This window comes from Natator depressus, chromosome 6 (genome assembly GCF_965152275.1).
Source record: "Natator depressus isolate rNatDep1 chromosome 6, rNatDep2.hap1, whole genome shotgun sequence".
Taxonomy (NCBI): Eukaryota; Metazoa; Chordata; order Testudines; family Cheloniidae; genus Natator; species Natator depressus.
Genome location: NC_134239.1, coordinates 59,316,794 through 59,340,680, shown reverse-complemented (window position 1 = coordinate 59,340,680; position 23,887 = coordinate 59,316,794). Strand labels below are relative to the sequence as shown.

Here is a 23,887-nt window from a genome sequence, read left to right as displayed (position 1 = left end):
TGCCAGCTGGTGCAGAATATGTCAGGGTGTCACTTGCCATCTCAAAAGCCCTGCAGGTTTTGCACCCTGTATATCACCCTAGCCATCCCTCCCTGACAGTTCCTGGGGGTCAGGGCGGGACCCTGGACTCTATTCCCTGCTTTCCCCACCCCTTCTAGGCCTATCAGTCCCCTCCAGCTTTTCCAGAGTTGGGGAAGGTTGGGGTAATTGAGGGTCACATCCACGTTGCTCTTCAGTTTGCAGCTAAATTAGAGGGTGGTTAGAGCAGAGGCCTGGGCTCATGGCTGCTGGAATCTCTCCTGCTCTGCCTTTGTCATCGTCTGTATTGCAGCGCCTCCTAGAGAGCCAGGTTCAGGGCCCAGCGAGAGAGGTCCCTGCCGTGGAGACAAGACCGAGAGAGAAAGGAAGGACTGTCATCCCTATTCACTGGTGGGGATTGGACACACAGAGAGACCAAGTGACTTGCCTAGAGTCTCACAGGCAGTCTGTGACAGAGCTGGGAATTGAACCCAGGTCCCCTGAGGCCCAGTCAAGTGTCTTCATCGCAAGCCTGCCTCTCCTTCCCGGGTGCATTGTGTTGCTTCATGTGCCTCAGTTTCCCCCTCTAGGTTAGGCGCCTGAGACCCTACCGAGGGGTTGTGAGGCACCAGGGAGGGCAGAGTGCTGATACTGTTGTTGCTGCTCTGAGTCATTAGGGGTCCTCTCTCCCTCCCACACAGGTCTCCTCTCACAGTGACGTAAACAAGATGACGAACACCAACCTGGCCGTGGTTTTCGGCCCAAACCTGCTGTGGGATAAGGATGTAGCCATCACCCTCAAGGCCATCAAGCCCATCAACACCTTTACCAAGTTCCTGCTGGACTACCAGGGGGTGCTGTTCCAGGACATGGAGGCTTGAGCCGGGGCCAGCCCACATTAGCACACTGTGCCCACCTTCCCCCTCCCTCTTCCTACCTTATCGTGGAGCCGTGGCCAGGAGCCTCCAGCACAGAGGGTCCATTGGAGCTGCAGGCGCTGAGCTGAGTGAGGGCTGTGGAGATGGTGTGAGAGTGAGTGAGCAGGCAACCATTTGCCAGAGGTCGGGAAGGGGGAGCTGGTTTCCCCATTCCTGGGAGTGGAGTCTTGTCCCCATGGCCATTCTGTGCAGCTCATCCCTGGCCGTGCTGCCCTACTGGGGGCTGTTCCCTCCTTCCTTCCCCTCACGGGGCTTCTTTCTGCCCTCCTCTCCTCCCCGCAGCAACCCCTCTTCTGTGCAATGCCCCAAGATCCCAGCTCATTCCTCCTGCCTGCATCACCTGGGCAGAACTTGGCTCGAGTTGTGTGGCAGGAGGCTTCCTGTGTCAGCCCCTCCTCTCAGGAGCTGAGTGCAGAGTCCTGGCTCCCGCCCTCACCCAGAGCAGGTCAGGTAAGCCTTGTGCTTCAGGTGTTAGTGAGGACAGCTCCTGGGCTAACACCAACCCTCCCCTTGGCTCGCAGCAGGCGTGTGAAGGAGAAACTGACTCTCGGGGGGCTGGGCCATTGGGCCCTGCCAGAGACTCTGTGACTGAGGGGAGTTGGCTTAGCCCCACCCCCTGCTGGCACTACTACTACGAGGAGCCAGTAATGCCTCTCCAAGGGGCGCTAGCATCCACTGTGGGTGCTGTTCACCTTCACTAACAGGGCTGTGATGGGCATGGGGTGTGTGGCGGGTGGTAGCCCAGGACTACTCTGCTCTGGCTCTAATGGTCCCCTTGGCTTTGTCCTCAGCTCGTGGTGGGAGGGTTTTACTCCAGACCTGGCCTCAGTGGGCATGCGCTGCATGGGGATGCGGGGTCCCCTTTGTAATGCTCTGTGATCAGTGAGCTTGTTGGAATCATGCAGGGAGCAAGTGCCCTGGTGGCACTTGATTTCCCACTGCCAAACCTCACAATTGACACTGCCCTTCCTCATGGCTGCAGCACAGGGACATCCTGGGTCCCCTGTTTATTTGCTGGCCAGCCCCTGAGCCCAGCTGCTTTTTGACTTCGGGGTGAGTGAAATTTTATCCAGCAAAAATGTAAGTGAGAATATGGCCCGAAGGGAAGGGCCTGTGCACTGAGGCCAAACCTTAGCCAGAGTGTGAGAGGCCTGGATTGCAGGAACCTGCCCAGGTGCTGAGCTCTCACGTGCCAAAGCATACAGCGTGCCCCTAGCCCAGCTCCTCACTACCCCAAGTGTCGGTTCCACCCCTTCAGGAGAGCTACTTCGATGCACCCCTTATGTGCTAGGGAGGGAGATGGCTCTCTACAGGCCAGGCTCAGGAACAGAGCAGCTCCTGTGAGAGAGGAGCTTTCACACCGGAGCGAGACTCTCAGTTTCTAGCCTCACTCCCCAAGACCCATAATTCTTGTGCCCTGCTCCCCCTGGCCAGTCCTGCTCCCAGCTGCACCACAGCAGTGGGGAAACATTGGGACCAAGCAGAGCTCATTTTATAAAGTGGCAGTTGATCTGCTTTTAATAGGATTTTAACCTGCCCTCGAAAGTGACCAAAGGCTGATATCCTGGTTTAAAAATAGACAAACTGATGAGCACCAACAACAGGAATGGGGTCTCCTCTGCCAGGCCTAGGAGCAGGGACCCAGGATTGGCAAGAACTCTGTCCTGCAATAGAGCCCAGGCCCAGCTCGGCAACTCTAGCTATTGCCGATTGATTGGCTGCTCTTGGGGTGACCCACAAAAGGGTGAGATGGGCAAGTGGAGGAGCAGAGAATTCTGAGGACTGGAGAACAGATTGTGCATGGCTTGGGGCCACCCATCCCACCCTGGGTACTGAGTGAATCTCTCTCTGGGAGGCTGAAGGGCCCATGGAGGGGAGGGACCAGGCCTGGATCTGGACGTGCTGCTCTGTGAGTTGAATTTCTGCCTGTTGGGCTGGGACACAAATGCCCTTTGCTGTGAATAAGTCCATAGTGATGGTTTGGGTGGGTCACAGAGGGCTTCTAGTTCACCTTGACTTCTGCTAGATCCAGCATGGAGGGTAGCTCTGCCATGGAGGTTTCTTGGGAAAGCTGGAGGGACTCAGTGCTCCTATTGAAGTGGGGGGGGAGGGGGGCAGTGTAGGAAGAGCCCTACACTCGTCCCATGAGTTTTGTTAGGCCATGCTCCGTGGGACACTCTGGAAAGGGGTGTTGTCTCCGTGACCCCATATCACATCTTCTGTCTCCCCATCTGAAGGGAGTATCCCCTCCTGCATGCATTTCAGAGCCAAGCTAGGCTGGGCTTGCTGACGTTATCTGGGCCACAGCTAAATGTTTGTTGGCCTAGATCTGCCCAGAGGAAAGGAAATACCTGCTGGTTGCCTTGGGAACAACCAGAAGCTTCAGCCCAGTAGCCTAGAACAGAAATTCCCCATGGGCTGGGGCACAAGGACCTGGCTACAGGCTCATCCATGGCTCCCTGCAGTGAGTTCCAGCTGGGAGCACTGAAGCCTGACCTGCTCGGTGTTGAGAAAAGCTGGGCTGGGCTGGGCTGTGCTGCGGCAGGGGCAGGCTGAGGCTGCACTTGGGGCAGGTATTTCCTTAGCTTCCAAGAGACACTTTTAAAAAATATTCTATATAGTTAAAACTCCTGAGTTTATGGCTTTCCTATTGAGTGTAATGGGACCTGCTGCAAATCCCTGTGCTAGGGGTTGACCCTGCTCCTGGGGCAGAGCCCTGCATGGGGAAGGGAGCAGACTTGGAGCAAGGTCAGGCTCTTGGTACTGCAGATGGTGGGAATGGGCTCGCAAGGTCTTGGGAGCACTCCAGTGTAAATATTCCCATTCCTTTACCCAACCCCTGCCTGCTTTCCCCGAGCTGCCAAGAGGCTTGGAACAGGCACATCAGCGATCACTACTTTGCTACTGCAATTTATTCTTCGGGATGCCTTTTATGAAAATACTACTCTTGTGGCTTGTGTGTGAAGCTGTGGCCTGGGCCTGACTGCAGTCCTTGGCTCCCCATGCCGGGTGGCAGGTGGGCAACTGAGTCCACGTCTCTGCCAACTAACTCAGGACTGAATTGCCTTCCTAGTCTGGCTGCCTCCTTGGGTGTACAGCCTGAGGCAGAGCTGGGAGGGTGGCAACATGCAGGTAGCTGGAGTGGCTAGAGGACCAACCTTGGCCCAAGAGACTACGTTCTAGTCCCTGGTGCCTGTAAGAGGTGGTTGGTAGCATGTTAGGGGCCCATGGTTCTTCTGTATTTGTCTCCCATAGTGTCCCCTCCTCCTGGGTACAGCTGCCCAAGGGCCCCTTCCCCAGCGTGGCTTCCATACTAAATATTGGCCACAGCGGCCCTTTGAGGGTGACATGTTTTGTCTCCTCTCTGTGCCCTGCTCTGCGGCACCCAACTTCCCTCCCCCCCTCATTCCAGTGGTGTCTGAGCAACCTGTGAGCACACACTCCACAACTGGCCCCAGCTGTCAGCTCTCTGCCTCTCTCTTCTGCAACCAGAGCCTTTGGGTGATGCAGATGAAGGCAAGGTCAATATGATGCCTTATGGTAACTGCTCTGCTGACTCAGCAGAGACCTCTGAGGGCCAAACTAGCCCCTGGTTGCTCTTTCAAGCAGTGGGGCTCTAGTGCAATTTATAGCTTTGCTTTTTGTTGCTGGTGTTCCCTGCCTTCTCTCCAGTTGATGTTCAGCAGGCACAGGGCTGGGGTTTTTACTGAGACATTAATTCACTTCCATGTTTATTTCCTTCTACACTGCACCGATCCTGTATTTCACAGTTTGCACTTTTTTGTATTTCAATAAAAACCAAAACTCAGCCCCAGAGCATGGTGTATTTCTCCAAGCTGCAGCCTCTGGGGCTGATCTACAAGAGAAAGCAGAATGGCTGGTTATTCACCCAGCTACAACTGTGAGCAGAGGGCAGAGCTGTGCATGGTCCATCCTCCTTGTGCCTCTCCATGGTGTGTACACACACTTATGGACAGCACTGCTTCCCCCACTCAATGGGCAGGAGCCATGTGCTAGATCCACAAAGGGGACTCAGGCACTGCACCACCTAACATTAGGCACCCTACTGTCCCCTGGAATCCGGAAGTCCAGGTTAGGTGCCAGATTCCCTATATTGTGCAGTGGGAGAGTTCAGTGCCTAAGAACAGGATTCACAAAGGCCAGAGAGCTGGGCGGAGAACTGCCTAAGCTAGCCAGGAGGAATTATCATCAAGGAGAGAGGTGGGGGCCTCAAAAGGTAGTTCTGTGCCTTCCTCCACTTGGGACTCAGAGCTGGGCCCCCTTTCCTGGTGCTAGAGCTGATCTGGTCCATGCGATCTTGCAAAAAAAAAGGGGGGGGCCTGCTGCAGCCCCCCCTTTATTCCAGTAGCCCAGTGCTAAGAGTGCTCCCGCCCCCCAGGCCTCCTGCACCTGAGCAGGAAGGGAAGGGGATCAGCTTTATAATCCAGCTTTCTTTTCCCTTCTCACCTCAGCAGGTGAGGAGCTCAGAACAGCATCTGCCCAAACCGCATGGGCTGCTGCCCGTGGAAGGGGGTGATTAAACAAGGGCTAGTGAAGGGATCTAGAAATGCCCCTCATTTGCCATGTACAGATTCACCCCCTGTGCAGCACACCTTCCTGGTTGAGTCACCAGCAGAGTTGTTCACTGGGAGAGAAAGGTGCGTTTTCTGCCCCTGGCATGCCTATGGAGCAATCTCCACAGCATGTAGAACACCACCCTTGAAGCTATTCTACTTGGCACACCATGAATGCAATTGCCAGCTCTGCTCTGATTGCAGGATCTGTGGGGCTGGTGGTGACAGAGGAAGCAGACTAAACCCAGCTGGATTTTCTGCTCCCATCTGAAACTTGAAGTGCTGCCAGTCAAGCTTTTGTTTATGGAGAAGTCACAGCTAGAGAAGCAAGATAACATTTTGGTGCCCAGAGCCAGCCTGGGAATTAATTATTCAAGTGTAAGCATGTCGCTAAAAGGGATTTACAAGCGTTAGGGGCCCTCTTCCAAGCAGCCCTTTGTCTGGGTCTAGCTCTAGATTTCTGTTCACCTATTCTACCCTGAGTTGTGCAACATGGGATGAAGCTGGCACCACGACAATGTTTGTTCACACGGGCCCAACAAACAGTGCAGTCTGTACAAGACAGGATGCTGTGTCATTGCACAAACAAGGAAAAGCCACTCCTTTTCCCTCTGTTACATCAAAGATTCCCACCACTGCACCTCCCCCCCTTTAGATTAATTCTCACTCTCTTTACTAATGCTTCTCTGAGACAGCAGTGCTGCCTGCTCATTGCCAGCTCTGCCCCTTTACTCTCCCAGCCCTGTTCCATAACTAGAGCCCTGCGTGGATACACAAGTGTGTGTCTGCATCCGATCCAGAAAAATTATCTGCAGGGCTGTGCTCTGGGGGCTGGGCTGAGGCTCCGAGGCATCCCACTCTCCCCCCACCCACAAGGAGCCTGGGGGGAAGGGATGTGGAGAGGGGCTGCTCTCAGATGCCCCCCCGCACCGCAGGCAGGTGGAGGATCCGTGTGGCTCTCTGGCTCAGCTCCATACTGGCCTGGCTGGGGGGGAAAGGAGCTGTGGAGCTGCCTGGGGGCTGCTTAGGGCCCCCCCCCGGGGCAGGTGAAGGGTCCACTGCGGCTCCCCACCCGGCTCTTACCGTGGCGGGGCTGCGGTTCCAAGCTGCCCCCCTCCCTGGCCTGAGCCAAGTCAGGGAGAGCCGCACTGGCAGCTGTGGCAGACCTTCCACCTGCCCTGGGCATGGTGCCCAAGCAGCCCCCGGCACAGTGTCCCTGCCTCCCAGGGCAGGTGGAGGATCCGCGCCAGTTCCTCTCAGCTGCCCCCCAAGCTCTTACCATCAGAGCCTGGCGCGGATACAAAATTTGTATCTGCATCCATGCTGCTATCCGCAGAAATGACCCATGGATATAAAGCGGATACCCACGGATTTGCAGGGCTCTATCCATAACTTTCCTCATTGCATCCCATTCCACCTTCCAAAATAGCAGTTTGTAGGCATTAACCCTGCTCCTTCCTGCAGCTGTACCGACTTCTGCAGTTAAAATCTGGCTGAAGGGAAAGCCATAAGGGTGGGAACGTCCCAGCATCAGAACCTGCAGTGTAATTTACAGAAGAGTTGGATCAGCCTGACCAACCAGGTAAGAGTTGCTTACATAAAAGATTTATTGGAAATTCTTTGAATACATGAAGTGCCTTGGAGACTATTTCCAAAACAATACAATTTAGTACCCTGCACCCAAAGCATTTGTAGGTCATCTGCTATGTACAAGCTGCCTTGACATAGTACAGGACTGAGCAGATGGCTATTAAAATATGACAAAATTCATCATTAAATTCTACAGCAGGCCACAGCATCAGTAGCTAGGTCCCTCTTGCAGAACTGCTGTGGGCCAATCATTTCTAAAGCATTGATTAGACAGAGCTGACTGACTAGATTTTGGAATGGAGAAGGTGTCAAAACTCTCAGGATTGCCCAGGAATTAGCACATATCTCATCCCAAGAGAAACCCTTTATTGCTGTGGCTATCCAGCTATACCCTATCAACCCAGGTGGGCAGATTTCCACTGGGTGACATTAAACAAACATGGTTGCTACACAGAAGTTGTGCCTTGTGAGATGCAGGAGCTGCGACCTTGTTAAAGTCACATGAAAATGACTGAGCACAGACACTAGGCCCTGGAGGCTTTCTGGACAGAAACAGGAATGATGGCTTTCCTTCTGTGGATACCACAGCAGTTCAGTGTGAAGATGAGGAAGAACTACAGAGGCAATGCTGCCTAGGGAAGGATCACCACCAGAAAGGTCTATTCTATTTCTTCCTAGCAGGCACAATGCATGCCAGTAGTTTACTAACCTCTACGAAGAACTTGACGGGAGAGCTCACCCAGGCATAGCCTGCAAGTTAAAAGTCAGGGTGCCAGAGTACGTCCACATGCAACTTACTACAAGTCTGCGGAGAATGACCAGCTGATCCGGGGGGTGGCAGGAGTCAGGAGATCTGGGTTCTATTGCTTACACTGCCATTTACTCACTGTGTGGCCCTGGACAAATCACCTGACCTCAGGTCTAGTTCCCACAGCTGTACTGTGGGGATGCAGCTTACTTACCTCCCTGATAGGCAGGTTGTAAGGAGTATTTGTCAAGTGCTGTGAAGCCCTCTAAGTCAGTGTTATTAACTGACAGGGATAGTGGGATTTTCACCTTCAGCATTTCCAATTCCACTTCACTGGGAGGTCTTTTAGCACTGGTGCAGACAGGTGAAGAGATTGGATTACTCCTTGCAAAACAAGGATAGATTATTTATATATGGGAGTTAGTTGGACTGGGTGGGTGGCCTGGGAGGGGGGAAATTTGCTGCTTTGAGTAGTTATAATACCCCTACCTGGTGCTTTAGAGCATACACTAAAACACGGCCACTGATCATGCACAGCAAACACCTGTCAACTCAAGGGCTGGGAAAGCAAAAGAACATGTTAGCATAGTGGAAATCAATTCAGGTCCTGAGCTCAATTCTTTGCTCTTGCAGCAGCACAGGGTGGAGGGCTGCAGAGGCCACCTGGTAACCCAAGGCCTTGTGTCATTCTCTAGCAACCCTCCTTTTCAACCTAAGGAATTGTGCTGAGCTCTGGAGAAAGCCACATCCAGCCTTTTTTGACCAGAAACTGGTCAAAAACTCCACCAGTAGTAAGGAAACTAGCAAGGATCCTCAGAGTACAGAGAACTCCCACCACTCTATAGAAATATCGTCTGTGGGTAGCAAGGGGGACTTGCAGGAGTCTCCTCTTCAGTTACTCAGCCCAGTTACAGGTGGCTAAGGGCAGAGAGAGTTACACAAGCCCTACTCTGTCCAAGTTCCTGCTTAGTGCCATTACACAGCTTCTCCCTTCCTCATGTGAGACAAAGGACACACAACAACCAGATCAAACACAGAGCACTGCCAGCCAATCACACTACTTCATGGCTAGCGCATTACAAAAATAAACTTTTAGCTCATCATAAGCCAGCTGATTAAAAAAAAAGAGTACCATCAACTTTTCAAAGGTGTGCTTCTGTGAACCAGCTACTTCCCAAATGGCTGAGGAACAGAACAAGTCTATTTCCCAAGCCTATCAGAACGTAGCTCTTCAGGAAGTCCCTGCACTCTGCTGCACCAACACATGCATGTTATTATATCAATGCCCCGACTGGGTGTCATGGAAAAAAGTCCCCAGAACAGAACACTGTATTAGAGTAAATAAGTGTCTCTGAAAATAAATATCTTGGATTTTCCCTACCAAAGGCAGACTATTGTCATGGGACAGGGCTCCATGGCACAACTGCTGTCTGCAGTGACAGGACCGAATGACCTGCACTAGTACACGAAAACATAACTTTGTTTTAATATAGGTTTCTTTAAAAGCAATAAATATTTCCTGTTTCTTATATATTAACCATAAAGCAGCAAGGTTTGCGGGGAAAAAGGACTAAGACCCCTAGTTACATAACCCTGGAGAAATAGAATTCCTATTCGTATTTACAACTGCATTTCAAGAGCAGCGACTACAACTTTAACATACTCTCAAGGTGCCACTTGCAGATGCACCAGTACGATCACATTCTGGGACCTTAGCATGGTGGTTTTCCTACACTCAAGGAAATGTGGAAAGCCCTTCCACATAGCTTCTGTAGTTTCACATCTCTGATTCAGGCAGACAGGCCCAGCACAAGGCCCCAGAGCGAAAGTCTGTGCAGAGACCCAGTTCCTTGGAAGCAGAAAGTGAAGACATCTATAGGCGTGGCACAGTATAGCGTGTGAGGTGGAAGTCTGCCTCATCCCCTTGCGCTCTGCAGTCCATGCGCTCACTGAAGACAGGATGAAATGCCTCATTTCTAAGAGCTGATGTCCTGCACTCAAGCCAGCTGAGTATGCCACTGCCCAGATCCTTTGTTCGGAGCCAAGGCTGTCTACACTCCAGTGCAATTGCAGACCCAAGGAAAAGATGGTCTGTGCCCCAGAAGCTAAATCTTGGGGAACTGTGATGCAAGAGGCTTTGCAGGGAGCATTTCTGGCAGCTTTCTGTAAAGCCCCTCCATACACAGAACAAAGACTGGTGGGGAACTGGGTTACTAACAACAAAGCTTGATTTCTTTTGTCCCTATTGTAGTGTTATAGATAAGTACTCAAATGCCAGTAGGAAAAGGGGTCCAAAACTATCCCAGGGCCTGGCTGAGGGGAGACTGACAGTTGAATCTGTACCCAGTATTGAGGGAGGTGATCTGACAAAGCCCACAAGATGCAGGGGGGAAAATGGGCCACAAGAGAGGAGTGGCAGACAGGACATTGTAGGCTTCCTCCTCCAGGTGCTCCAGAAGACGGACACTGCTGCTGCAATAAGAAAACAGCTTTACTGCAAAGTCTCTACAAAGGCATCAAACTCTTTGACGTTTTTCTCATGGACTGCCAGCTTCTCCGGTAACGAGTCCTGTGAAGGCAAAGAAAAACTCAGATCAAGACTCACTCGCGGAAGCTGCAATCAGCCTAAAGGAAGCTATAAAACAATGGAAACATATATAGTAAACTCTGGCCAAAGGTCTCTGCTCCGATTTGTGCTCTCCTTCTCTATACATGTACCACTCCTAGCAGAAGCAGGATATCAGACAGGATCCAGCACGTGAGCCTGGGAAGGGCAGTTTGCCCAGTTTTTTGTTTTTCTACAGAAGCAGCAGGTGTACCATAACCTGGACCTGCAGCACAAAGTCACTCAGCTGTTAGCATTAGGCATTATGGTTTTCCCAGGCAAAACCATGTTACAGAAGTGGTGGGCCTGATACTGCACTCATCCAAGCAACATTCTCACTGCCTTCATTGGGCGCTTTCTCCTAGTGAGGACTGCAGAATGAAATCCAGTGTGCCACTAAACCAGATGTGGCAGAGGCAGCATTCGGTTCTTAGATTTGGGTTCACCTAGAGATTTGAACTATGGCACATTTGCCCCTCCAGGTAACAGACAGCAGCACTCAGCTGGGAGCTGACACAGATGTTTCAAAGCCGCCACAGACAGTCATTTAATGGGAGGACGAAGTAAAGGACTCGCTCACAAATGCGGCATGTGCAGTAAAAAAAAACTGCACATTTCAGGTTACTCCAATTTTAGGCTCCAGGCTAATAGCTCTCACACACCAGATAGGGTGGGACAGGGCTGGAATTAAGGCAGTAGATTTTCTCCCCAGAACCTTAGAGAATGGGTTATGCTCTTCTCTTCTAGAACAATTTGATAAGGACTGGGAGAACTGACCTCCCAAATCACTCCTTTGCGGTGACTAGTCCTAGTTCATAGGGCCTTGAGCTTAGCAGATGCAGGAATGAGGGGGTAAGTACAAGACTATGACAGTAGGGAATAGTCTTGGACAGTGGAAGAGTCCTGCAGCTGCAATGGGTTCTGGGAAGAGGATACCCAATGCAGCACACGAATACTGTCCCACACACATGTAGCACAAACCAACAACTCATCTAATATTCTCCATGACATCTGTACACATGCACTGAGAAGGAATCAGACTGAAAAGGTCTCACATCTGGTTCCTTCCAAAGGTTTCAGGTTCCGAGATGTACAGGCATGTTCAGCAGATTGACAAGGAACCCCTCTTGTAGGTGCCTCTGCTCTCATATGGGATGTTGGCTTGTTCAGGGAGCTAGGAGGAGGAGAGCATTGTGAGAATGTATGTCCCCCACACACCAAAGTCCCGTTTTTCCATACCAGATCCTCTGCCATGGACTGAGCCCCAATGTCAATGGAAAGGCTGCTGAGCTGAGGGGGGTTCTGAAATTCGCGGTAGAACGTCCCCAAGTCCATTGGAAGAATGTCATCTTTTGAGAATGCTGGTTTCTAGAATAAAGATACAAACATTAATCCCCATTTAGAGAGTTCGGCCAGATTTCCCCCTTCGCTCTAGTCACAGACAGAAGGCACCATCAGCTACCAGCAAACAACTCAACATTACAGCAATAAATCTAAGTCAAATAATTGAACAGCAGCATCACCTATATCCCCTGCCATGACCAGAATTAGTGTTTCCCTGATAGCTTTATGAGTACCTAAAGCAGAGTATTTCCCTACAATCTGCACTCTGCTTTAGGTGTATGGGACACAGGGAAAACACAAAAACCTGAACCCAGGCCATGGTGGAGAAAGGGAAGAGGAAATAATTTCCCAAGTTGTGGGTTTACAAATGTCTATGTCTTTACCATTTTTAAGGATGCCCAGAGACCCTGTCCTTGATATGGGAGCACGATGAGCCCATTTGGAGCAATTCATTTATTTTCATTCAGCAACACACCAACACCTGCAGTCCATCCCAGATACAGGTGCTCTGCAAAAGCGCTAGCTTGGGCTGATAAAGGACTGCATGGACTTACAAAGTCAACCATGACAAAGTCGTCGTGTGTGTTCCCGGTGCTGCTGCCACTAGAGCCCTCTGAGTGCAAGCTGCCCTGTAGAGGAGACTCAACATCTGGGGAGTCAGGAGGATTCACCTGCCCAAGAAACCAGAGTCGATCAGTTTCAGATCCTGTCACTGAGCCCATCTGTGTGTTGTGACAGCATGGGAAGAAGCACAGTGACAGTTACAAGGGCGTGCAGACTGTAAGCACAGACTAGCAGGGGCTCTAAACCTGTAGCTGTTTCCATCTCTGGAAAGCCCAGACTCTGGCATAGAGGATGTTATTAGAAATCAGGCTGACGCGAGTAGCTAGTTCTTTGGTCAGAAGTGCAGGCAAAGCTAAGGCCAAGAAGGATACATCTGTACGGCATGATCCAAACTTGACACGCACAGATGGCTCTGGGGGGGTTCTTACCATGGGGTCATTATCCTCCAGCTCAACGTTCTTGGGAGCAAACATGGCGAAAGGAATGTCCAAGCTGGCCATGGTCACCTGGAGAGATTCAGTGGGTAGAACCTTAGCACTTCAGTCAGATTCTCTGCATATCCAGCATGCACCATCCCATTGCAAGGCTGTATGTCAGGATCTGAAACTTTGCCCCACCAAAGTCACACTGGCAACTTGACTGGAACCCAAGGGCTACACTTAGAGGGCATAACATTGGAGAGATTGCAGTCAACTTCCCCTTTAATACACAGGTGTAGACCACAGAGCCTACAGTGCCCAGCATACAGTAAAGCACCACTAGCAAGGACTGCAGGTCTCTGTATAAGTCTGGTCTCCCGTTTCCTCTGGCTGCCTTGGTGATGCAACGCCTGGCCCCCTCTGTCCAACAATAGCATGAAGAAAAGTGCATCATGAGTTCACCTCAGAACGATCACTGCAAGTTACCTGATTAATGGGTTTGTTGACAAAGGCCCCCACTTTCCGGACAAAGATGGTCTCCAAGAGATCGTGTGGGGAGCCACTCTTCCCTTCGCTGCTGTTTGATACGGTTTCTGTGTCCTCACTGCGGGAGAAGGGTTGATGGCTCATTGCACATAAACAATTTAGACAAAACCACATTCTTTTGTCAAGATTCCCTTGTTTTTCTACGCCCTCTCCTAGTGTAGGGAGGAAGGGGAGGGAGACGCATCTCTGTTCTTGCCAGACACGGTCTTCCCCTTCAGCCATCAGTATGCAATAGAGCAGTGGTCTCCAACCTTTTTATGCCCAAGATCACTTTCTGAATTTAAGGGCAACCCAGGATCTACCCCACCTTCCCCGAGGCCCCGCCTCTTCCCCAAAGCCCCACCCCACTCACTTCATCCCCCCCTCTTTCCGTCACTCGCTCTCCCCCGCCCTCACTCACTTTCACTTGGGCTGGGGGTGCGGGCTCTACGCTGGGGCTGAGGGGTTCACAGTGTGGGAGGGGGCCCTGGGCTGAGCCTGGGGGAGGGGGTTGGGGTGCAGAAGGGGGTGAGGGGTGCAAGCTGTGGGAGGGAGTTTGGGTGCAGGAAGGGGCTCTGGGCTGGGGCAGAGTGTTAGGGGTACAGAAGGGGGTACAGGTTGCTGGCTCCGGGAGGGGTCTCAGGGCTGGAGTGCAGCCTCCTGCCAGGCAGCACTTACCTCTGGCGGCTCCTGGTCGGTGGCACGGCGAGGCTAAGGCAGGCTCCCTGCCTACCCTGGCCCCACGCTGCCCCTGGAAGGGGCCAATGCGCCCCTGGGAGGGGGCGGGCAGCACATGACTCCACACAGCTCCCCGTTCCCAGCCAGTGGGAGCTACTGGGGCGGTGCTTGCAGACAGAAGCAGCGCATGGAGGGAGACCCCTGTCCCCCTGGCTCCTGAGTCCGTGGAGCACGCTGGCCGCTTCCGGGAGCGGTGTGGGGCCTGGGCAGCCCTGCTGCGCCACCGGAGATCACGATCGACTGGGAGATCCTCTAGGATCGACTGCAATAGAGACTGCCAGGCTGTGGAGCAGCTTTCTGCTTGGCTCTGCGAGGGAACCACCCCCATCAGTAGGGCAGAAAACCTCAGCCAGTCCTGAGGAAAGGCTGTTCAGAAGAGGTGCATGGGATGAGGGGGTTAATTTGAGAAATGGCGAGGAAGCTCGAGCAGCTGTTGCCAATCACCATCACTCTTTCAGGAACACAGAATTCTTGGATATCTTCCCTGTCAGGAGACAGGGTCGGGAATCTGAACACCATGCTCCTTCCCAGGCCCCGTGAAGCCTGAGTAGTCCAATATCACAGCAGCCAGTGCTAATCTGGTTAATTTTCAGTGGGTGGTTACTAATTATAGTCTCAAAACCCGATTTTCAGAAGTATTCAGCAGCTCTAAAAATCTGGTCCTTGGTCGTCCGGCAGGCGTTAGCCATTCGCTAACGACTGGTTAGTCAAGGAGCACGGGCCAGCGCACTAGTGCTACTATAATGTAAACAGGGTTTTTTGTATTGAGTAGAAAACCAAGTTGGTTAAGACGTTTTCTATGGCAACTGTCCCATGGCCATGAGAGAAGATGGAACCACAGGGGACAAAGGGATCTGGAAACACAAACAGGAAGCTCTAACTGGTTGAGAGGGAGGTTAGGATTTCATGCAATTTGGAGTTTAAAGTTGCATTGTTTCCTGTTAGACAAGGATTCTTGCCCCCAAGGTTTCTTGATATAACAGTTAAACAGGTGTTTTCTATTACTGATGCTTTATGACAATTCAGATGAAGCCTTTTTGGGAGGTTAAAATTTACTATTGAAGCTGCCTCAACTTGCTGTTCATGGATCAGACAAATGATCCAGAAGTTATGCTTTGGTATTGAAATGACACAAGGTGCTCAGAGACTATGAGGGCAATAAAGTATACGCAGATAGACTAGATCTTTGTTTGACGTGTTTTTCAGCTTCTCTGTGCTCAGACTGAAAGCTCTGGCTTTAAGGCAGAGCAGCCAATCTAGTGTTATTGATAAATTTAAAAGAACTGCCCTGCAAATGCTTAAAAGAAAAGTCAGTTTTAAATTTGATTCAACTTTATAGTCACAGATGAACTCGTAAGAGGTGCTGCACCTCTTACTAAGACCTACCTACTGGAAGGAGTAGCTGCTGAGTAGAGGGCTCCATCCAATGGGGTGCACATTACCATCCTCTCATGGTCAGCCTGAGTGCCATGTGCTGGCTGGCTAGGAACTGGGGGCACCCCACCCTCCTTCCCTGGAACAATCAACTAAGGTGGAAAGGAATGATCAAGTTAGCGATCTCAAGACTGATACAGCAACACACTACAGCACTAGAGTTGATTCTCTCATGCTGGGAATACGTTCTTTTTGGCTCTCCAGGGATATGCTCTGACTACACTCCTGCTAGAACACAGCAGTGATTTTCTGACAGGGAGCAAGAGAGAGGGGAAGTCATGTGGGAGGGGACTTTCCCAATGAAAGAATTCATATATCACTTCCTTCCTAATTCTCTGACACAGATTCAGTGCCATTTCTCCAGACCTATCCCTGGCCTTACCCTGTTCTCAGTGCAATGTTTCCATTCTACCCAGTGGAAGACACCTTGATTAAAGTCCTACTTCAGGTGATTCCAAGAGCATCGTAAAGCTACTTCCTGCCTTATTTGCTAGCACCATGTTTTTTTTAATTACTCTAGATGCTTTGCACTCTTGACCAAGCTGCATACAGAGGCATGCAATGGTTTTAAAGGAGGTCTTATATGTGTGACGCTTAGTGGCTGCGGTGCATGCCACATTCATTCTCCCAACCTCCAAGAGTACCTGATGAGGATGTGCAGCATTCAAACCACCAGCAAAGATTACTGGATACCCCATGTCAGCTGATCCAACTCCCAGGGCAGCAGGCTGATAGGAAAGACGAGAGCTGGAAAGCTAAGAAACAAGAGAAAAAATACAAAGAGGGCAAAGAGAGAGGAGAGAGGAAAAGCCCCCACAGTCTGAATAGTTATCAGAATCACTGGAGAAAGAACAGGAGATGTCACAGAGGCACAGTACAAGCATGGCTCTGGGCTAGCAGAGTGCCTCAAAGATTTATATGGGAGCCAACACCAAAGGTTTGATTTAATTTATATATTTTAAAACAAATCAGCCTTGTAACAGAAAGAGGATAAAGATTTGGCCTTAAAACAAGACTGGTTTGAGTGGGAGAGATAATGTAGGGGAAAGCCTGCATGACAGCTCTTGGAGAAAGGACCAGCACAACCACTTCAAAACTCATTGAAAAGCCCATATAAACCCTGGCATTTTAAAGCCACTTCCTCATCAAGGATTCAAGCTCTCAGCATACTTACTGCAAACAAAAGGGGATGTAGCAGGAATGAAGGACACCCCCCACCTAATCAAAGTAAACAAACCTTGGCCATAGGACATACAGGCCCTCAATCTTGCTAGCTAAAAAGAAAACCAGCAAGCTAAGCCCCACAAGATTTCCTCCCAGTATCCCAAACCCAACGAGAAGGATGAGCATCAGGAGATGCTTCCCATCTTCAGCCACCTCTTTCTCTATCTCTTGATCCTAACTAGAAACACAGTTAGTGGGATCCATAGGAATCCCATTTGTTCTTCTGACCTCAGAAGCAGCACTCTGCTAGGAGCCATGTATCACATGACATCCTCAATTGAGACAAGGTGGGTGAGGTAATATCTTTTATTGGACCAATTCCTGTTGGTAAAAGAGACAAGCTTTCAAGCTTAAACAGAGCTCTTCTTCAAGTCTGGGAAAGGTTCTCAGTGTCACAGCTAAATACAAGGTGGAACAGATTGTTTAGCATAAGTAATTAACACATATTCTAAGGATATATTCTAACATTTCAGGAGATGTGGCTTGCTAACATCCGTGTAGTCACAGGACAAAAAGGGGAGGGCAGTAGGTTACAGATTGTTGTAATAAGCCATAAATCCAGTGGGTTTTTTTACGACCATGATTTTTAGAGTCTATCAAAGTTATGAATTTAAGCTCCCAGGCTCGTCTTTTGAAGGTTTCCTTTGAGGACGAGGATGAGAGATCAGATATAGAGCGATCACTTTGTGAAAAGTGTGTACCCACCCATGATATGGTATTTTTGTCTTCTATCCTTTTCCTATATGAGTTCATTTGAGAGCGTAGTGATTGCCTGGTTTCACCCATATAGTTATTATTGGGCCATTTAATGCACTGGATGAGATACATCACATATTGTGATAGGCATGTGCAGGACCCGTGGATTTTGAAAGATGTGTTGTAGAGGATATTGATCATTGTAGCAGTGGAGAAGTGTCTGCCAGTTTTGCATCTGTTATGGCAGGGTCTAGTGCTGCTTTGAGTTCGTGGATCCTAGTCTCTGGGTTGCTTCGGATAATGAGCTTGGTGAGGTTGGGAGGTTGTTTGAAGACCAGAAGAGGGGGTTGGGGAAAGATTTTTTCCAGGAGGTGGTCCCCATCAAGTACGGGTTGTAATTGTTTAATGATACCCTATATTGGTTCTAGTGTGGGGTGGTAGGTGACAACTAGAGGTGTGTGGTTGGAGGGTTTTTGGTTTTTTCCTGTATTGAAGCAGGTTCTCTTAGGGTATTTGGGTGGCCCATTCCATGATGTGATCTATTTCTCTGGTGGAGTGTCCTTGTTTGGTGAAGGTGTGTATCCTGGACTTTCTCCTCAAAGCATATTCTATGGTCTCTGAGGGCCTGGCTGTAGGTAACAGATTTCTTGGTGTGTTTGGGGTGGTTACTGGATCTGTGAAGGTAAGTAGGGTGATCCAGGAGTCTCTTGTATATATTTGTCTGTTGAATGCCATTACTGAAGCTAATCGTGGTGTCCAGAAAGTTGATGCTGGTGCGGGAGTGTTCTAGAGACAGTGTGATAGATGGGTGATAGTTGTAGAAGTTGTGGTGGAAATCTCTGATGGGTGGGTCCGACATATGCCTATCACATCTGGTGCACTAAATGCCCTAACAACAACAACAACTGTGGGGGTGAAACCAGACAATCACTATGCTCTTAACTGAATTCACCCAGAAAAATTATAAAAGACAAAAACACCATTTCACTCATGGGTGAACACTTTTCACAAGACCTGACCCCCAGGACGTGAAGGGTTCTTCCACTGGTGTAGGTGCTCCACCTCCATCGACCTAGAATTGTCTACACTGGGGGAAAGGTCAGCTTAATTACATCACTCAGGGGTGTGGATTTTTCACCCCAGGAGATGTAGCTAATGCTGATATAAGTTCCCAGTGTAGACCAGCTCTCAGTACCTTTCCCAGAGCTGAAGAAGAGCCACAAGAGGTAACTTGAAAGCTTGTCTCTCTCACCAACAGAAGTTGGTTCAATAAAAGATATTACCTCACCCACCCAGGGACCAACATGGCTACAACATTGCAATCCCCAAGTGAGTCAGTACTCTGAGAGCTGACATTTTTGAGGTGGCGTCCTGACAATTTAAGGGCTGCCCACAGATATCAGGCTGGGCTCCTTCTAGAGTCTGGGTTAAGCTGGAGGGAGTGGTCTCTTCTCACAAACCAGGCTGGCCCAGTCTCAAGAACTCTTATCTTGCTAGGAGTATCATCTGATGCTACTCTGACTTTCATAGGGCTTTCTGCTCCCCAGAGAGTCCCCAGTCCCCCAGGGAACTCTAGGGGCCATTCCCCATTGAACTGGCCCAACATTCTCTTTATTTAAAAAGTCCCCCAACTCATGCAGACATTGCTTCCCATCACTACACTGTGATTTACTGTGAGTTAAGACAGCCAGTCCCTCTTCACCAGACACTGTCAACTTGAAATTTAATTCACTTTTAAAAGCAGAGTTAAAAGTAACTTCAGCCCTGCACCTGCTGCTGAGACTCCCAGCAATGTTTGTGATTTTATAAGAAAATGTTCCTATTCCATAAAAATGATTCTCTCCCCTGTTGCTGTGTGAAAGATCCATACCTACAGGAGAAACCTACCTGACTAGTCAGGGGAGACATAGAAACTGACTACACAAAGTGTGTGAGAAGCACAAAATAAACGAACAAAAGTAGAAAATAGACATCTTTCTAGTCCTCTTAGGTGTTACTTATAACAACCAGAGATCAAACATTTTCAGACAGAGTGGTGGGATTTTTTCAAGTTAACAGTGTCTCAACTTTAACACTCTTAGAACAAGCACCACGTTACAGGAGATGCAGGTTCCAGAGCCAGAGGCTACTCATGAGAGAACATTTCAAGCACTATCCACTGATGCCTGTTGTGTCATATGGGTAACAGATGATGGTCTCTAAGTTCCTGCAATTGGAACACGTGAATAACAAGCAAACATCCTGACTGGGAAAGAGAACTAGGCCAAGATCCTCAAAGATATTTAGGTACCTAACTCTGATTTCAGTGGGAGTTAGGACCTAAATACCGTTTAGGATCTGAGCCCTAGACAACCATAGGTGAAATCCTGTCTCCATTGAAGTTAGTGGCCAATCTCCCATAGACTTCAGAGCGGTCAGGATTTTACCCCAGATGTTTACATTGAAATGCTTCAAAACAGACTGTCATGATGGGGCATTCAGTTCAATTTTTGCCCTCCAAGACCTTTGCCACCCCTCCCCTTTTCTTTACTCCCTGCCTACTCCAAGAAAAGTTGCATAAAGCTCCTCTATAGCCTGTCAACATGAAGCCTTGTGTGTGCTAGGTGGTCTCTGGGATCACAGGAGGTATGTGGGGCCTCCCTCCCTGCAGAGGTGAGGAATGCTGCTTCTTTCCCAAGCCCCTGCCAGCCGACAAAGCACTGTGCACTTTGATAAATTAAATTTCTTCTACCCACTGTAGTCAAGACCCCTTGATACCTTGACAAGACACTCTCCCCCCTTGACCTCTCAAATTGCATGCATTGGTTGCTTCCTATAGGGCTGCTGCTCAGTGCTATGTTGCAAGTGTTTTTTAGTTTAAAGAGCACTAGAGCACCGTTTTGAACAAACAAAAAACCCTGCTATATAAAGAATCACAGACATTGCGAACACATCTAACCAGAATAAAAAGCCCATCCCATTTTGGGCTGAGCAACGTCTTCAGCATAAGGAAGCAGCAAACAGATTTATTTCCCAGTGTACACTCTGGATAGTCAAACTTGTACCTTCCTGCATTTTTAAAGTACTATCAGGCCATAGATACTGTATTCTATTGTGAACTCACTTGATGTGAAAAGGCCAGTCCCATCATAGGGACCTTCAAGGTGTCCATCACCACAGGAGGAGGGGTCTGAAAATGTGCCTTAGTGACAGTAAAAACACACTGTGCACATACACAGACACACAGAGGAAAACAAGGAAGGAAGAAAGAGAAAAGGACTTGAGAGAAGAACTGAAAAGAGTTGGATGAACTGAACACTAATGAGGAGTGTCTATGGCCAGAGCAATCAGACAGCTTTATGCATGGTAAAATTCTCAGTATGGCCAGAAATTCATTTAATTTGTAAAGCAGTCAGTCTTGCAGTGAACCACTCCCCATCACAACTCCAGAGAGAATTAGACATAAAGCAACTGCCAAAAGCTCCATTGCACAGCTTACTAGGACTGCTAGCGAGTTCACCAAGACTAGGCTGAGGGGCTCTTAGGAACAGCTGAGACTGATTTTGATTTGAACACATACAAGTTGTCTATATTTTGATGGTCTCCCCTTCAGATGTAGCTAGTCTTCCAAAACTGTAAATTCTGAGGGGCAGGGAACATGTCTGTGTGTGTCCCTGTGCAGCACCCAGCCTAATGGGGCCCTGATCCAGGCTGAGGCCTCTGGGCACTACCATGATCCAAATCATTTTTATACCAGAACACAGCAAGTGGAGCAGGGCCTTAAGTGGAAATTGACAATTTGTGGCATTAAAAATGGTCTAGCAGAGGGTGCCTGATGTGAGAGGGGTGGACCATCCATGGGAATCACACCGCACCAAGTCTGTCTCCCAGCTTCCTGGAAGCACAGTTCCATTGGAATCACATTAGCAGGTACAATCCCTGAACACTTTGGTGTTCTCCCTGGAAAATACAATGCAGGGTAGTCTGCATCTTTTCTGGTAAACTCTACAGGGCTAAAGGGAGGAGGATGTGTTCCACCAATCTTGTGTTTACCCCCTCCCAATACATGGATGCCTAGATAGGCCTATTGAGGTCCAGCAGCAGAGTGGCTGAGCCTCCCTTCCACTCAGTAGGAATGTGGGATGGGCATAGTCTGTATGTACAGGATCCAGTGCACAGACAGGTCTCAGTACCTGATCTGGAATTTTAGATGTTTATAAATATATAAAGATGGTTTGTCTTTTTTCAATGTATGTTGTCCCCTTATAGTGCCTTTTTAAATGTTGCCTTTGGCCACGAAGATTGACAATTGCTTTACATCTGATCATATTATGTATGTAAATTATAAACCATGGAGCACTGGTACCAGAGGCTGCTGTTAGTCACCGATCCTCAAAGCACTGATGGTTTCATAGAGCTTTTCTTCCGATATTAGAAAGCTTCATGCCCTCCAGAAAGATGCCTGGTGGCAATTTAGCACCATTGTTACTATTATGTAACTTACTCTGGCTATGAGTAACTGACATAGGGACCAGTACAAATGTCCTCATGAACATTAATATGTATTAACACCATTTATTGAAAGGCAGAGAGTATGGGGCTCAGCCTCAAACAACTCTCTTGTGCTGGACATCTAACAACCAACAGCTTTACTCCCTCAGACTTACCATGAGCACTCCCTCTCTGATTCAACATTGCTGGGTGAACTGGTCATCAAAATATCAGTGAGGCACAAGAGAGGCCTCTTGAGATGGATTTATTACTACATTTATCAAAATTAAATATATTTACTAATAGTTTGTCAGATTGATCACCTTGAGACAATAAGTGACCCCAAAGCAAACTCATTCAAATGAGAAAAACATTCTCAAACTGCATTTCACTCTTGTCCATAGTAACACAGACATCAAAAACGGACTAGAGATCTTAAAGTTCACCAGAGATACTTAATTTTGTGGACAATTAGACTGAATATTCTTGAACTTCTAAAGCTACAGGAGAACAGATAATCTGACCAAGCTTTAGTTAGAGAGCTATAGAAATTACAGACAGGAAAAAAAAGAATGAATCTGGTTGAAAAGGGGGAAGAAGACTGCTAGAAATTTTGAAGTTGTTTTCATTTTGTAGGGTTCAAAATGGATCCATTTTCTGGTTTTTGCATTATTTCCAGAGATATTTTAAATGAAAAATGTTATGCAAATGTTTCCATTTATTGAAAACTGCGTTTGCAGTAAGAAAATGCAGATTTAAATAAACAAAAATGGATAAATTTTTAAAACGTCGCTAAACATTTTTTGCAAAATTTTCTATAGAGATTTTTTCATGAACAGTTTAAAAATGATGAAAAAGACCCTGTAATGAGTGGAAAATTTCAACCAGCTCTAGAAAAGTTCCCACATAATTCACCCCAAGGATTAATGCAGAACTGTTCCCCATCAGGTACTTGCTAGTGTTTGTCCAGTCTAGTTTTAGATGCTCCAAGTGATAGGGCTTTCACCCTTTCCTAGAATAGTTCCACAGCCTAGGAGACTGCAAAGTAAGGTAAGTCTTCTCCTGATATTCCTGAGAGTCTCCCTCCCAATTCGAGGCTATTACACCTAGTTATATTGCCTGGCCTTATCTGAATTCATTTGTCTCTTTGTAGTGTTTATCCCTTGGACATATCTGTAGACTGCCGTGTTCCTCTTAGTCATTGCTTAGCCCAGCTACACAATTTAGTTTTTGAATCTTTCCTCATAAATCAGTCCCTTCTGTCCCATGAAGTCTTGTTGGAATTAGCATCCACCTGGGTTTTACAAAGAGGGGAGCAAGGTCTGCGCAATACATATGTATTAGTAAACAAATTTTAATTACAGAGACTGAACACACAGCATATTTCTGTTAGATTGTACACCTGCTACTTCAGAGGACATATGCTGAGCTGCACTAAAGGGAATTAGTTGTTCAACTTGCCTTTGGGACTGAGGAGCTCATTTTCTCCTACCTGGGATGGAGGGGAGGTGGAGAAAGAGGTAGTGCACACTTCCTGGGAGTCTTCCACTGATGGGTATGCTGCCCCATTGTCCTCACCAGTCGTTCTAGAGCAGCAAGAAGAGAGAAATTTCACGATAGGAATATTCCATAAGCCAAAAAGAAATAATGAAAAGTATTCATAGATTCCAAGGCCAGAAGGGACCATTGTGATCATCCAATCTATTGAGTGAGACTCAGATGCTGCAGGAGGACAGAGTATTTGGGCGGAGTTGAAAGAAGAATTTACGAAGGGGCTCGGATTCTTTCTTTGGCAGGGCTGAAGAGAACACTGCCAGGAGTTTAAGTCCTTTGGGCTTTGAACTTTCCAGAGGTTCTCCCTGAAGAAGGAAAAGGTGCTTCCTCTTCCATCTGGTTTCTTTTTCCAAGAGAAAAGGTTTCGATGTACTGACCAACAGACCTAGCTTTGTTGCTGGTAGAATCCCTGGGACCAATACCAAATATTGTGCCATTGCTCTTGA

At 48.6% G+C, this 23,887-nt stretch overlaps 2 protein-coding genes across 10 annotated transcripts in view; one reads left to right on the top strand and one right to left on the bottom strand.

Moving 5' to 3' along the window:
• ARHGAP1 (Rho GTPase activating protein 1) overlaps positions 1-4,765 on the top strand; it is a 41,259-nt gene extending 36,494 nt beyond the window's left edge. For all 3 annotated transcript variants that reach the window (XM_074955386.1, XM_074955388.1, XM_074955387.1), the window contains exon 13: positions 720-4,765. In XM_074955386.1, the coding sequence (XP_074811487.1) occupies positions 720-899 (180 nt within the window). In that variant the 3' untranslated portion in view covers positions 900-4,765. The remainder of the gene's footprint in view (positions 1-719) is intronic.
• Positions 4,766-7,105: 2,340 nt separating this feature from the next.
• The window catches only part of ATG13 (autophagy related 13), a 49,298-nt gene continuing 32,516 nt past the window's right edge, over positions 7,106-23,887 (bottom strand). For 3 of the 7 annotated variants that reach the window (XM_074955374.1, XM_074955371.1, XM_074955372.1), the window contains 9 exons: positions 23,380-23,473; positions 20,521-20,619; positions 16,142-16,252; positions 15,450-15,589; positions 13,287-13,404; positions 12,810-12,887; positions 12,372-12,488; positions 11,713-11,841; positions 7,106-10,437 (listed from right to left, as the gene is read on the bottom strand). In XM_074955374.1, the coding sequence (XP_074811475.1) occupies positions 10,360-10,437; positions 11,713-11,841; positions 12,372-12,488; positions 12,810-12,887; positions 13,287-13,404; positions 15,450-15,589; positions 16,142-16,252; positions 20,521-20,619; positions 23,380-23,473 (964 nt within the window). In that variant the 3' untranslated portion in view covers positions 7,106-10,359. The remainder of the gene's footprint in view (positions 10,438-11,712; positions 11,842-12,371; positions 12,489-12,809; positions 12,888-13,286; positions 13,405-15,449; positions 15,590-16,141; positions 16,253-20,520; positions 20,620-23,379; positions 23,474-23,887) is intronic. The other 4 variants (XM_074955375.1, XM_074955373.1, XM_074955377.1 and 1 more) reach the window with 2 other exon arrangements.